The 14,502-nt window shown below is 42.8% G+C and overlaps 1 protein-coding gene across 1 annotated transcript in view; it reads right to left on the bottom strand.

Annotated features, from left to right (window-relative positions):
- Positions 1-14,502, bottom strand: part of PLB1 (phospholipase B1) — a 113,446-nt gene that overhangs the window by 55,731 nt on the left and 43,213 nt on the right. The window contains exons 13-19 of the mRNA XM_025215868.1: positions 12,671-12,744; positions 10,691-10,734; positions 9,532-9,640; positions 7,652-7,703; positions 4,919-4,999; positions 3,276-3,341; positions 2,413-2,513 (exon numbers count right to left, since the gene is read on the bottom strand). Coding sequence (XP_025071653.1) covers positions 2,413-2,513; positions 3,276-3,341; positions 4,919-4,999; positions 7,652-7,703; positions 9,532-9,640; positions 10,691-10,734; positions 12,671-12,744 — 527 coding nt within the window. The remainder of the gene's footprint in view (positions 1-2,412; positions 2,514-3,275; positions 3,342-4,918; positions 5,000-7,651; positions 7,704-9,531; positions 9,641-10,690; positions 10,735-12,670; positions 12,745-14,502) is intronic.

Genomic DNA, 14,502 nt, shown 5'->3' with positions numbered 1-14,502 from the left:
GTGCCCCCGGTGGCATGGGGGCTTGTGCAGAGCCTCCCGCCCCCCCTGACCCCTCCTGCCCCAACCTAGCGCCCCCCCACTGCAGCTCCGGTCCTTTAAGAAAAACAAAAAAACCCCGAGAAAACCCCTTGGACTCACCATTCCTGCCCTGCGGGGGGGATACCTGCTGCCCCCTACTGCCCTGTGCCATGTGGGGGGCTCTGCCCCTGAAGCTCCAAGGCTGCTGCAGGAATGGTGAGTATCTGGGCTTTTCTCAGTTTTTTTTTTCTTAAAGGGCTGGAGCCACGGTGGGCAGGGCAGCTATGGGGAGGCTGGGGGGTAGGGGAGGAAGGAGGGAAGAGGGGCTCATGCAGAGCCCCCCATGCAGCCTGGGGCAGCTGGAGCTGTGGTGGGCAGGGCAGCCACAGGGCGGGCTGGGATGAGGGGGAGGGGGAAGAAGGGGAGAGGGGCTTGTGCAGAGCCCCCCATGCAGTGTGGGATAGTGGAGGGCAGCTGGGATCGCCCCCCACCCAGCAGCACCCGGTGAGCCAGGGCTTTTTTTTTCTCTCTCCAAGTGCCAAGAGCTGGGGCAGGCGGGGCAGCCATTGCAGGGCTGAGGAGGATGGACCTGGCTGATTTGGAGATTCGGCTCCGAATTAGACTTGGCCAAATTGATTCAGGACAGTGATTCAAATCACCGAATTAAATCACTGTCCCCTGAATTGGCCGAATCTGAATCCGAAGCAAATACTAGCCGCTTTGCACAGGCCTACTGAGCAGCCATGTCAGAGAAATTTACCTCTGCATGCCATTTGTGTACAGAACTATGCTGTATTTTGAACTGTGTCAGTAACATGCTGTTCATTATCCTTCCATGCAGTGCTTGTTCAGATTGCCAGAGCAATTCATCCCCTTGTTGACATAAATGCTACAGTTTCTCTGTCTCTGGCACATACACATGTGTGTGTATATACAAAATGACTACAGCAGAGCATTTGAAAAGGATGGCAAAGGTTACAGATAGCGTGAGATAATCATGTTTCTAAAAGGAGCAGAGAAATTCATTTCTAATCTCACAGGCTTTTATCCTGCCCCTGTTTGGTGATTAAAATTTTGGGATAAGTTTGCAGCTGTACAACAAGTGACCTGTATTAAAGGGAAACTGCAGCAAAATACAGAAGATATTCTAAGCCTGGAATGCCCTGCCTTTGGGAGAGGAAGAACTGCTTTCCTACTGATAAGTAACAGAGAGCAACTAAATCACAGCAAAAGGTCTGCCTTGTACTTGCTCCCTCTGTGCATTCAACAATAGGGCCCTCCAGGTCTTCCATGCATCCCCTCTCCCACCCATGGCTACTGTCAGACTGCCGTGCAGTCTCCAGTGTCCCTCACAACAGAAGAGATACAGGATCTAGCTGTGAGGAATGCAACAGGGATTTTTATTGAGGCTGCTGAGCCCAGAAGAGACTTTGTGGTTCTCCCCTATGTCCCCAAGTCCAAGCTAATCATCACAGTCTGTGCTGCCTACTACAGGATTTCCCCAGCTCCTGGCTTGTGTGCTAATAAAAATGGTTACAAAGGTTGCTCTGCGTATGGGAAAATGGAGAGATCTCTCACTTCTTCCTCCTACAGATGGAAGGGAGGAAGATATTACTCGGTCCTTCACTCTCACCTTTCCTACCTGCTGTTGGGAAAAAGAAAGCTGCCACAGTGTCAGTCAGACCAGAGTTGCTTATACTGCATCCTCTGTCCCAGACAGCATGGGTAGCCTACTGACATTTCAGACTGCACTGACTCTGCATGAGGTTCAAGATGAACACAGCATGGACCTGTGTATTGTCCAGGAGTCACATGTGGTGCCATGATGAAACACATGCAGCTAAAAAGCAACAGGGAGGTGACTAAACATCCTGCCAATCTAATTGAAAGACTAATTAACAACCCAGCTACTAACCACCAGCTGGCGAGACAGATGATACCTATTAGGGAATATATGGAGAAAAATCAAGAGACTTTAAAGCTATGAATAGGAATGTTCTAAGATGTAAATATAACTGGATTAGTTTGATTAGTCCCCCCTCCCCCAAAAAAATCAGTACCTTAATACTGTTGAAACTCTGTGGTGCCTTTATCAAATGAGGCAATGCTGAGCTCTATCTGCTGTGTATTAATCTGTTTCACAGTTGGATATCCACTTTACTGAGGAATCATTAAAATGATTCAGCAGAAAAAGAGAGCAGGAAGGGGAAAGACAGACGGATGTTTCTAAATCCAGAAGTGAAGTTAGAATGTATTCTGCAAAGGGGCTCATACACAGAGAGAGTGAGAGAGTAGTGTTTAACTCTCTGAACTATTGAAGCCCTATCCCTTAAAGAAGACAACTTTGCTCCTTTTCCTCGACCATGGTGAGAGCTATAATAACCATTTTCAAACCTCATGAGCGCCCTTGGACAATTAATGCTCGCCTCCTGATACAGCTCGCGTAGGGTTATTATGTGAAGCACTGTCACCAGATTCACAAATGTCCGAGGTACCTGCCAAGAGAATAGACAAATCCAAAGCAAGCTTACTGAGACCAAGAGTGCTACCTCTGCTCTTTCCAGGGCAGCCAAGCAGACCTGGAATTAGCCAAATCATCCTATTGCTACTATAACAAACGTCTTAGTTTACAGGTCCAAACAGGCTTTGTTATCCACAGTGTTCAAAAGGCTGTCTGAGTGGCTAACCTCAACCCCAAGAGATCCTAAATTGTGGTACTGCTGCCTTGTCCTATCAAATACAGTTTTGGCTACTGTAGCTAATGATTCTAAAAAGATCCTGAGTCTCCTTCTTGATTACAAGAGTCTGATTCTCTTCCCAATGTTCAGAAGCTCTTTAAACCTTTGATTAATCTAATTGATTTCAGCATGAATTGGGATATCAGACTATTTTACTTAATAATTATTAAAAATAGGGATGGTGTTGTGCTGTTTAATGAATGAGCAAAGAAATGACTTCCAGGCATTGCAATGCAACTGTCTGGCTATTAAATACTATATAATTGTCCCAATTGTTAAAATCTCTTTCCATGATTTGATTGTAGTCCATTTCCTCACCTCTCTCACTATGAAATGCTTTTCTAAAATAGGTTCTACATGTCTCACAGATTATTATATGCATGCACAGGGGCACAGCAATTCTGCCCATATTCCAGCAGGAAGCTAATTATGATGATACATCACCACTTTAGAACTAATTTTTGAAGTTCTAGATTTTGGGTTTCCCCAGGTAGATTAATAGAAAATTTTGCTTTTTACCTCTTTATGAAGCATATCCAAAGCTGTTTGTATGTTTCTGGTAAAGTTCTCAGGAGAAAAGGTTATCTGTTGAAGCAAAAAGGTTGAATTTCAGTCTGTTCATTGTAGTTTAGTCAGGGAGGCATGGTAGCTGCTTGTTAGGGTCTCAAACAACAGCAGCTGAACTCCTAACTCTTGATTTAAGTGCATCTGCCACATCAGTTGTTTTGGAGATCTCTGGTTGCCTCAGCAATTTCTATGGGTGTAATCTCCATGGGGCTTGGCAACCACAGGATGCCACTAATGGAGTACCTTCTGCTGGAATTATCAGATGTCCAGCTTCCCCCACTGTTCATTCTGTTTACAGTCAGTATGAAAAGCAAAGCAGTCCTATCACTAACCAGGACTGCCATCAAGAGAGATCAGTCTGAAGAAAAACATTCACAGATAATCCAATATAAAAAAGTAAATTTGTATTCTAACCGAGGTGTGAGGACTATTAGTAACATGCCTCCCATGAATATTGCATTACAAAGCACGCCCCATGTAGAGAAATGTATCAGGAAGAGCACAGACCAACTGCAGTTGCTTCCTCAGCTTCACAAAGGGTATTTGTACCCGAAAGCTTGCAAAGAATTTTTCCAACTATTTGAATTGGTCTAATAAAAGATAGGTTTACCCAAAGAACCTTGTCTGCCTATGTCCTTAGACCAACATGGCTGCAACTTATACCCCTCATAGGAACTGAGGAATTTATTTGGGATACGATCCCTTTGTACATGGCAAGGGCTTTCCCTGCAGTATATTTGAGTGGTTTATATTGTAGCTATAATTATCTTACATAACTAGCCTTTCCCCCCTTCGTTTATGAGAGTATTCTATGGTCAAATAGACCTCAGCATTAGAAATGTTTCTCGCCTTGAAGTTCATTCATAATTCTTGCCTCAATTCGTGCCAATTCTCCCAGGTTCAGAGGGTTGGACTGAGTTGCTCTTGCATACTCTCTAGCTCTCTCATGGGGACTTTGTAATGGCTCTTTCTTTGCTGTTTTTTGTTTGTTTTTTGTTTTTTACAGGGAATCAGAAATCTAGAATAAAAAGTATATGTTGGGCTATTTGTATGTGGGGAAGGCAACAAGGTGCTATCACTGTGTGAAAAGTTCATGAGGGAGATGTGACATTACAGGACACGTGTAGAATGCAAGCTTGCTATCAGGTGGTTTGACAGCATTGGCATGAACTGTGGATGGAACCACACCCATGCTCTTGTAGCTATAGCAGACACGCCATACTGGATGCTGGCAATCTGAGGGATGGAAGGAGATAGAAGAATCCTTTGGCAGTTTATTTTGCCTATGTACAGAAAGATCTGATTAGATCAAGAGAAAGTTAATCATACTTTATCACAAAATAAATTAGCCCCAATCTCATAGCTCAAGCTTGTTCTTAAAGATACTGTTTCGCTTTATCTAAAGCTGAGGTTGAACGACCTCCAGGTCTCAGAGGTGGGCGGGGAACAACACTCATGCAGCCACTTGAGGTTTAGTTCACCATATATGCCCAGCTGAACTCCAGTACCCCACTCTCTGGAATGCAGACAGTACCAAATAGCAATGCCATTGTCTGCTCATGCTGCAGGCAGTTCTAAGATCCCTGGTGACTTACAGGATCATTGCAGAATTTGCACAGGTCATTTCCTCCTATAAAAAGTGTTACGAGCTTCCAGTCTCCCTGGAAATTTATTCTCTGCATTCAGGAAAAAAAACAAAAAACCAACGAGAGAGAGAGAGAGAGAGAGAGAGAGAGAGAATGATAAACATGAAAGAAGAAATGGATCAACCATAAGCTAACAGGAAATAAATATTTCTTTGGTGCATGGGCTACATCCTTTCCTGTGTCTGTATAGCAATAAGATGTTCCAGTCACAACTGCAAGGCTTTAGGTCCCATCACAGTATAAATACAATTATAATTACAGGTTTACCATTTCAGTGATATCTCTCAGACCCTTCAGAGAGCTCTTGCTGAAGCTCCATTGATGACTTCGTTCATTATAAATCAATAAAAATTAGATTGACTGTTCCAGGAGCTCTGAGGCTATGTCTTCATTGCAATAAGAGATGTTTTGTTACGGTTTTTTAATAGTGGGAAAGATAAAAGCTGTTGTAGCTGACCTGCTGTAGAATCCTAGTGGAGACAAGGCACTTGAGTTTTTACCATAAGGTAAAAGTAGGCAAAGTCAACTGGAAATAGGGTATTTTGCTAACCTCATTTCATTATGCCATAGTAAAAAAAATATGGTGTATTTTCTCTATTAGGATTTTTACAGTGGGAAAGGTAAGGCGTGTTAGTTAGTGAAAATACAGCTTTCTGGCAGGGAAGATACAGGGTTCAGACATGCCTTAGTCAAATAGACCTGGTCCACAGGTGAATACTAAGGCCATTTATAGGCGTTATGTTTTTTTAGGTTTCATTCGGACTATAGCCATCACTATATACAGCTAGGCGTCTGTAATCTGAATTTAAATTGGCTCCAGTCTGAATTAAATAATTCTCATTGAATAATGATTAAAGTTAATGCAGACTAGGGCAGTCCACATTAGGCAATTTAAACTGTATCAATTAATATGTATATATGGCAGGTATCTAGGGCTTGCTGTTGCTTGTACCCACCACCAGGTGTAGCAAGTGAGCACAGTTTTGTGGCCCTGATTGTGAGTGGTGGGCAGTGTCCCGCTCCCTGCCATCTCTACTGCAGAAGTGGAGAAGTGCAGAAAAACCTCCCTGATGACCAATGATCATCCATTAACCCTTAATTCAAATTGAAATTTGATTCAAACTGTGTGATGTGAATCAATTAACATGGATTAGAAAACAGCATGTCTATAAATGGCCTAACAGTTCAATATTAGTGCAATAGAGAAGGCAGGATGGCAGATAAGCAGCAACTGGTTAACAGCGAGTTGTGTAATTTGCCAGTTCATCTCTAGTGACTGGGAAGTGAGAGATTCTGCTTTAGATACTGTCACATGGTTTGGTCTCAAAACTGACACAGTTTGATCAGAAAAGTCCCTCCACGTTCTAAACAGTTATCTTAAAAGAAGGTTTAAGTAAAAGAAAAGGGAACTCTAGAATTGAATTGCCTCTGAAGCCTGATAAAAATATTCTGCTTCCTGTTTAAGTATTCATAGAAAAAAGTATTTGCAATTGTTTGCCTTGTGTAATGTTGCCAAGTCAATAGGTATAACAAGAAATTCACAGGGGTGGGAGAATACTGATTAGATGCGATGGCAAACACTAGTTTGAATAAAACCAGTCACATTATTTCATTGTTAACTGCAATCCCTTTTAATCATGTTTCAGAAACATCTGTGAAACAAAATTTTGTTTACAAGAAAGTGCACAGAGAAAGAAGGCACGATAAATATTTTTGCAAATATGTATTCACCAGCGGGTTTACATTGGACATGTCATGTAATTATCTTGAAAGCTGTTTGGATGCCTCTCGGATTCACAGTTGGGAAGCCAAAATAGCATCATGTGACTTAGGTTACTGATCTCAGAGGCACACTCATTGAATTACAAATGACAAACTTTCAAAGCAATAGCTGAGGTGAAAAGTTTGTGAGCTGACATGTGACCTATAAGTAGATAAGTTTCACAAACCATTAATGAGATAATTCTGAACAACAAACGTGTAAAAAGTCAATAATAATTTATGGTTAATTTACAAACAAAAATAGTGACTACTTGGTTAAAAATATGACACAGATCACCCTGCTTCAGAAATTCACTAAACAGGAAATGAGTGTCATTGGGTGAAACTATTGTCTTCAACATGGTCAAGTGACTCTGCTTGCTGACAAAAGATGCATGTTCAGCATAGGATAAATTATGTTGAACACGAGGATAAATTAACAATTTTAGATATGCCACAGTAAAATCCTAGTGGAAACAAGGTTCTGTATTTTGATTTTCAGGTAAATGAGGCAAGGCCAGTTACAGGCTGGGGATATTGTACTGGACTTGACTAGCTACCTTGCAGTAAAAACTACAGCAAGCTCATCTCCACTGGGGTTTAACCGTGAGATAACTATCACACCTTTGTAAAACTCCTATCTTTTCAGCAGTAAGAGAAAGCCCAAATGACTTCATGCTGAACCAGACTCTTCACCAGCAGATGCTGTACTCCATCTAATTCACCACTGCCCTACCCATAATTTTCTGCCTTGCATTCAAAAACTTGTCTAAGTCTATCCCAACCATACAGTTGGTCCAATAAGAGATAACGCCTGCAGAAATGTTTGCCTCTCATAATTCCTGGGCTATCATAGCCACGACAACACGTCAACACTACCATATCTTACTTAAAAGATATTCATTGTCGGCTGAGACTCACCACATCATTCTTCATCAGGTCCACTAGTTTCCGAACCTGTGCAGGGACATCCCTAAACATTGAAAGAGAGGGGCACATCTGTAACACTCCATGGGAAATGGGAAATTAAGGAAAGCAGATGAACAAGCAGACTTTATGGAAGCCCTTAAAAGAATATGGTAAAAAATGGAAAACTTCAGTTTTCAGCTCCTAAAAATATGGTTCCAGAAATAGGCCACATCTAGAGATGGAACTGGACCTTTACAATAGAGGATTGAGGAATCAATGCAGTGCAGGCTTTAGGGGAAATATGGGTCTGCCAATGAATCACACGCAAACACAGCAGATTTTTATGTGTAATTATGCTTTAGAAAACAATCATCTCTCTTCACTTGTTGTTTTATTTGTATCACAGTATAAACAATTGAAAGGATGCAGCTTATCAGATAATCTCTCTCAGAGCAGTGATAACTGTCATAAAGACCTCTTCCCTATCCTTACTAGATTAGTGTTATTATATAAGATATTGCATGGCATCAACCTGGTGATGCACAGTAGCACTGATATGTTTGCACAAGAAAGGCTGACATGCATTTCATTGATGATTGAATGTGGTCCACTGACTAACTTTAAGCAGCTTCTGGCCTTGTCTATCTCAGCTTCTGTGTGAAATCTTGTTCCCGCTGCCATCTAGACAAGACCCTTAGTGATTTCAGCAGAGCCAGGATTTCACCATTTTGGCAAAGGTCAGGATAGATATGCACCTTTATGAGCCATCTAAATCAGAGATGTATAGCATAAGTTTTCATAAGAAGAGGGCTTACATCATCAGATGCTGTGAAGAGATGACAGGAAGCAAAGCTGCTAAATAGAGGACTCAGACAGAAGGGACAATTTTCACCCAATCTGGCCAAGGAAAGCAGTTTATAGCCATGACCAAACACAAGTGCACAGCTGCAGACAGCTACAAAAATGGATCTGACCCCTTATTGCTTGAGGGGTCAGATGAAGACATTTCAAAACAGTTCATCTACTGTAACTTCTGTCTGTGCTGCCTGCCAGCCTCAAGCTGTTTTCAGAGCAGGAAGGGGGAAAGGGAGCAGAGGGAGTTCAGTCTGGGAGTTTTTTTCAGCCCCCATTGGAGGGTGGGTTAAGTGTATTGGAGCCCTGCCCCCCCCCCGGGGGGGGGGGGCCCCATGTCTGGGGGGTTTTCAGCCCCTACTGGAGTGGGGCTCCAATTCACTCACCCCACCCTCCAGTGCTGGCTGGGGAACCCCTAGAATGAGTTTCCTCTGCTCCTTTCCCTCCTCCCATTCTGAAAACTTTGCACTTAGCAGGGTGGAGGAGCCACTGCAACTGGTTGTAGGCTGAAGCCAGCAGGTAGATTCCCCGTCCCCTGGAACCAACAGTGAACTTCTGTTTGTTCCAAGGGATCGTTGTAACTCAGAACACTTTCTGCAAAGCCGTCTCAGTCACAGCGGGGAGCTGCACTTCTGCCTGCACCCTAAGTGCCCATTTGTGCAGGCAAAAAATGGCACGCCCAATCTAAGTTAGGTCACCTAAGGAAGTGCACTAATTTAGATCAAGATTGGGTTAACCCTATCTAGGAAAGAGTTAACACCATCTCCCAAATGCCATGCCACTTTCACAGCACATGCCCTGTGCTGGGAAAGCCTAGCTGCTCATCCCAGCCCCAGGGCTGCATTGTTCCCACACTGACCCTGAGTGGGCTATTTTTATTCCTCCCCTCCCACCTTCCTATAGATCCAGGAATCCCCCACAGACTTGGTAGCCCCCCACCCTGATCCAGGTCTGGTCCATCTTTAACTGGAACATAATTAAAACAATCTGCTCCACATTAGAAACAACCCCTCCCTGCTCTCCAATCTGTCCTCACTCACTCTGCACGATCTCCTATCACAGCCTGGTTGAGGAATGCATTCGGTGTATTCGGCCCACCAGAGCCAGTGGAGTACCCTTGAAGGGAAGGATTGAATTCACGAAGAATATCTGAAAAAGAAGAAGCACCCATGAAATGCAACTGGTTTGCAGTGAGCAATGAGCAGCCCGCCTGACAATGTTATTTTAGTCGGTTTGCAAAGTCAAGTGGCAAACTCACGTGTATTCACAATAAAATTTGAGGTGGATTTGTACCAAATCCCTCATCCAGAGAGGCCCTCTTCACTGGGCTAGAATCAAGCTCCTTCTTATTTGCTGTACTCCTTGCACTGTTGACTGCAGAGTGGCCCTGTCTCAACATGAGAGGCAGAGAGCATTCTCACACAGCCTATCCATTGCCTGGTGGTTAGGGCACTCTCCTGGGAAGGGGACAATACAGTTTGAGTCTCCTCAAGCTGAGAGCCTAAAATCCAGGTTTCCAGCTTTCTGGGAAACTACTCTGATCCCTAGGCTATTGTACAGAAGGTAGCCATGTTCAGTAGTGAAAGTGGCTGTCCATGCTACATTTTGCACTGACCTGATGTTGGTGTCAATCAGGCATTAATTGTGCTCTGTGGATGCTTAGCAGACTGGGGAATTAGGTGAAGTTTAGTTGCCTCCCAGTTCTGATCTGGATCACCTAAGTGGAACCTAGGAATTTGATCTGGATCATTTCTGAGCATGTACAGAGGCCTGTATTTAGACATCTAGGGAGTTTTGGGGCTGACAGGAAGCACTTAAGAATCTAGGGGCCTGAACAGTTCTGTGGCTGCTAAAATAGGGTTTGACATGGATGGCTTCTTTTCAAATTAGATGCCTTAATTGCACCTAATTCCTATTAAGTACCTACATTTCATTTATCCATTTGAACGCATCTTAGAATAAAAAACCAAGAAGAATAGCAAATCAACCCAAACCCCGGGGAATTATAAAACACACCGTTAAGTCATGCACAGCAAATTACAGCATAAACTATTAAAAACCTTCTATTCAGTACTGGATACTGAATACAACATGATCAGTCTGCCATTCTGCAATTTGCAAACCTTTCTTCACGTCTCTTCTATAAATTATTAAACTGCTCTAGAAATATGACAAGTTTGGGGTAGAAAAGGCACTTACTTGGTAGAGTGGTGACTGTGTTTATGTTTTCATTTCCTCCAATACTGTTAAATGGAGACAAACAAGCAAAAGTATTTCAAATTGACATTTACTTCATAAGGTATGGGAATAAGTAATAGAGCTCCCTCTAATGGTGTTTCTACACAGATGCTCATTAATTATGGAATGTTCTTCCTGATGGATGTTAATGAAGTAAAGGCAAGCTGTGTTTCTACTTCCCATTGCTTCAGTAGCATAACTAGGATTGGATGTGGTGGTGAGGGGAAATATCCGCTGCCATAACAGCCATACAGTCACACCAGCAACGTAGCAGGAGCCAGAAGTTGCCACTGTCTCTGTGCACCGTGTTGCCCTGAGCACCCAGATGCTTTTTTACACATCTGCATTCCAGTGCCATAGGTATCATATTCAAAGAGACATTATCAAAATCAACACAATCCTAGTAAAAATCTTCCTTCTTTCCCCTGTCCCATAGTGTAATGGCTGTACAACCCAGTTCTACCTTGTAGTTTAACTCCATTGCGTGGTTTTATGCTTTGGCATATATTAAGAAGTGAGGTGTAACAAATTAGAGGGTTTTTTTTAATGACTAAGTATAGTTTCTATCTTATCTGCTATTCTGTCCCTATTAACATTTTTATCATTACCCATCCTGTGTAATTAAGGTGGTCATTATATTTACAGGATTCCCTGTAGTCATACACTAGTTATGCTAATTAGGAAATAGATGCAATTATAAAAATTGAGGTGTAACAAATATATTTGTTTTTCTTTCTGCAATACGAAGACTGGAACTAGGCTGATTAATTTCCACTTACCCTTTCTTTGGTACTAGAGTAATTATCATGTAACTGTGCTTCTAATAACATAAGTAGAACATTACATTATTAAAAAGCATTTGCACTAGAAAAATATATTAAAGACATGCTTAATCTTCTTAAATTTTTGTAAATCCTTCCTTTTGAAAGCCCTCTTTAAACAAAAAAGCAAAGCCTCAGAGTTGGTTCTTTCCTCCTTTTTTACAGTGCTCATTTAATCTGAGGCATTATGATTCCTCTTTAAAACTCTATATGGTTGAAGTTTCTAATAACAATCCACATGCGTGAGAAATGATGGGGTGGGTGTGGAATCAACTTGATAAAGTTACAGTTAAATAACAAAGTTGTCTATAGTTACACAAAAAAATAATGATCGTTACTTCCTTTTATATCAACTCTCTTTACCTGTATAGTAAATATTATTGCCAGATTTAAAGTCTAGGTGTGTACTGATTTGTAGCTGCTGATGGCCTTGTACAATATAACTAAGATAGGAAGAGGATCAGGAGAGTACAGCTGGATGGGAAGATAGAAACTAAAACAACCTCATTTTGCAGCTCTTCTGTCAGGAGAACTCCTATCGACAAACATGCAAGAACCACAGGATCGGAAAGGAGCAGTTCAGACTGGCATTAGAGAATGGGGGTTGAAGCCTTCCTTAATCTGGGTTTACATCATGTTGAAGGGACTCTGTACTGAAAATCCCAATGTGAACAGGGACCTTTTCCAACCTGTTCTACAGTAAACTTAACCCAAAGTCTAAAGAGCAGAGAGGAAGTTAGCCATGTTAATGTGAAGTCACAAAAGTTTATGCATCTTCAGTTATTCTATAAGTATAAGGTGCACCTCTATCTTGCTTTCTATAAAGCCTAAAAGTCTAATTTGCCCTCTTCTGAAGTCTGGCTTGATTAACAATGAAATGAATAAGAACTTAAAGTTTAGCTTAAATCTTCTCCCCAAGTTGGGATAAGTCTCAAGTGCACTCAAGCCTCCCATTATATCTTCTCTAGAAAGCAATGCTTTCTTCCTTTGTATTTAGGTCATAAAGTCACTGGAATTTGAGGCAGGACAATAAAGTTGAGTGTGCTTCTACAGCAGCCCTAGGGGCCAATGTCCATGGGACAAAGTGCACAGTCAGGTAAAATAAAATTGTGGCACTCACCTCCAAGAAAGACCTCGGTACTGAGTAAGAACATCTAGAACATCATTGGGTTTGGCTGCTGCCCCACTACCTGCCTGAGATCAAGGGAGAGAGGACAGAAGTTAAAGGCACCTTCCACATAACACTTTCTACCATAACTTGCTCCCTAAAGCCAAGTACAGACAGTCAAAAAGCCAAAGGCTGAATCAATTCAGTCTTTGCAGGTTAGTCTAAGCTGCACAGATTGAACTGATAAGCAAGTGAACAGACATTCACTTTTGATTCTGGAAATGGAGCCACATGCTTGCAGTGGCCCAGGCCCAAAGCTGGGAGGCACCAGAACATGCCTCCATTCTCAGCTGGAGCAAACAGCTTGGGCCAAGGCTAGCCTGCCCACCCTACAAGTGGGAGTTTGTGGGGTAGATGCAAAGCATCCTGGAATTCTGGGGGAATCTGAGTCAACTTGAATCTGGAGGAGATCTGGAACAGTGTGGCAGCAAAGACCACGTACACCTGCCCAAACCCCTGAGAGCTCTGCCTAACCCTGAGGGGAAAGGGCAGGGAGCATTGGGGATTAGGGCCACTCACCAGCAAGGGGAAGTGAGCCTGGACCAGTATAACATATGGCGCTACAGCACCTCTTTTTGAGCTCACTGTCAATCAGCCACAGGCACCACCATGGGAAATTTAGAAGGCACAGATGGTGCCAAAGAGGGAGGAAGGGGGCAGGGACCTGACACCGAGCAGATTGAGCCCATGTATGGGGAACACTGCTCTGGGGCACCCAAGCTGCTAGGTCCTCACTGATATAGGGCCAGGAGAAGACAGGGAGCTACTGTCTGACTCCCTACCCTCCCTCAGCTCCTTTCCTACTACCAAAAAGGGAGACTTAGAAGGGAGGTAGCTTGATGGGGTTTGTCTGAGCCTCCCATAGGCAGCCCCTTTCTTGTTTTCTTTTCCTTTTTGACCTTGTTTATATTTTTTTAAAGACCCATTGGGTCAAGAAGTAAAAGCTCTCTCCCGGGAGGGGAAAGCCCAGAACAGGGAGCCCTGGGATTAGGGTGAGGGTAGGTGGCAAAGAGGATGCCAGGTACACCCTCACTGTACCCTGAGTTTGCCCAATGAGGGTTTGGATGACAGAGATCCAGTCAGTGATGGATGAGCGGGGCCAGAGAGCTGAAGCAGCTACCACAGACCGTAATGTATTGACATCAATGGTTGGCGAGTAGACTGGGTATAGGGGAGGCAGAGCCCCAAGACAGCCATGACCTGACCATGAACTTCTATTCTGCTACAGATTTGAACTGGTTTCCAATCACTTATATTGGTTTATGTGTAGTTTCTGTCCCTAGCCTGACTGATCCTAATAAAAATGATTAGAAAAGGACGCTCATACACCAAGCGACAACAGTTCCCCAAGAGACTCCAAATCCTTGCTCTTAAAACATTTAAAGGCTGAAGGTATGATTTCTTTTCTAGCAAATCATTGCCATCCTATTTTTTGCTTGTATAATGCAAATATGTATTCCCCGTTTGGCCAGCTGACTTTTAAGGAAAGGCTGATTGAAAAACAGGAGCATTTTTAGAGAGAAATTTGCCCTTTGTTGGTTAAAGGTATTCAAAATCTATTATGTTACACTGTTACATCTCATGATACATTATGCTGCATCATCCCCCAGTAAGGGTTCATGTAATAACTAGTTCAGGACATACAGGACATGCTAAATCATAGTATTAACAGGGCAACATAGGGGTTGGACTAGATGATTTCCTGAGGTCCCTTCCAACCCTAATTTTCTATGATTCTATGAACACTACTCACAGATCAGGGGAAATCACAGCTAGCATAGAGT

Source organism: Alligator sinensis, unplaced genomic scaffold (assembly GCF_000455745.1).
Source record: "Alligator sinensis unplaced genomic scaffold, ASM45574v1 scaffold138_1, whole genome shotgun sequence".
NCBI classification, from domain to species: domain Eukaryota; kingdom Metazoa; phylum Chordata; order Crocodylia; family Alligatoridae; genus Alligator; species Alligator sinensis.
The sequence above is the reverse complement of the archived record's forward strand: the minus strand, read 5'-3'. Positions and strand labels throughout refer to the sequence as shown.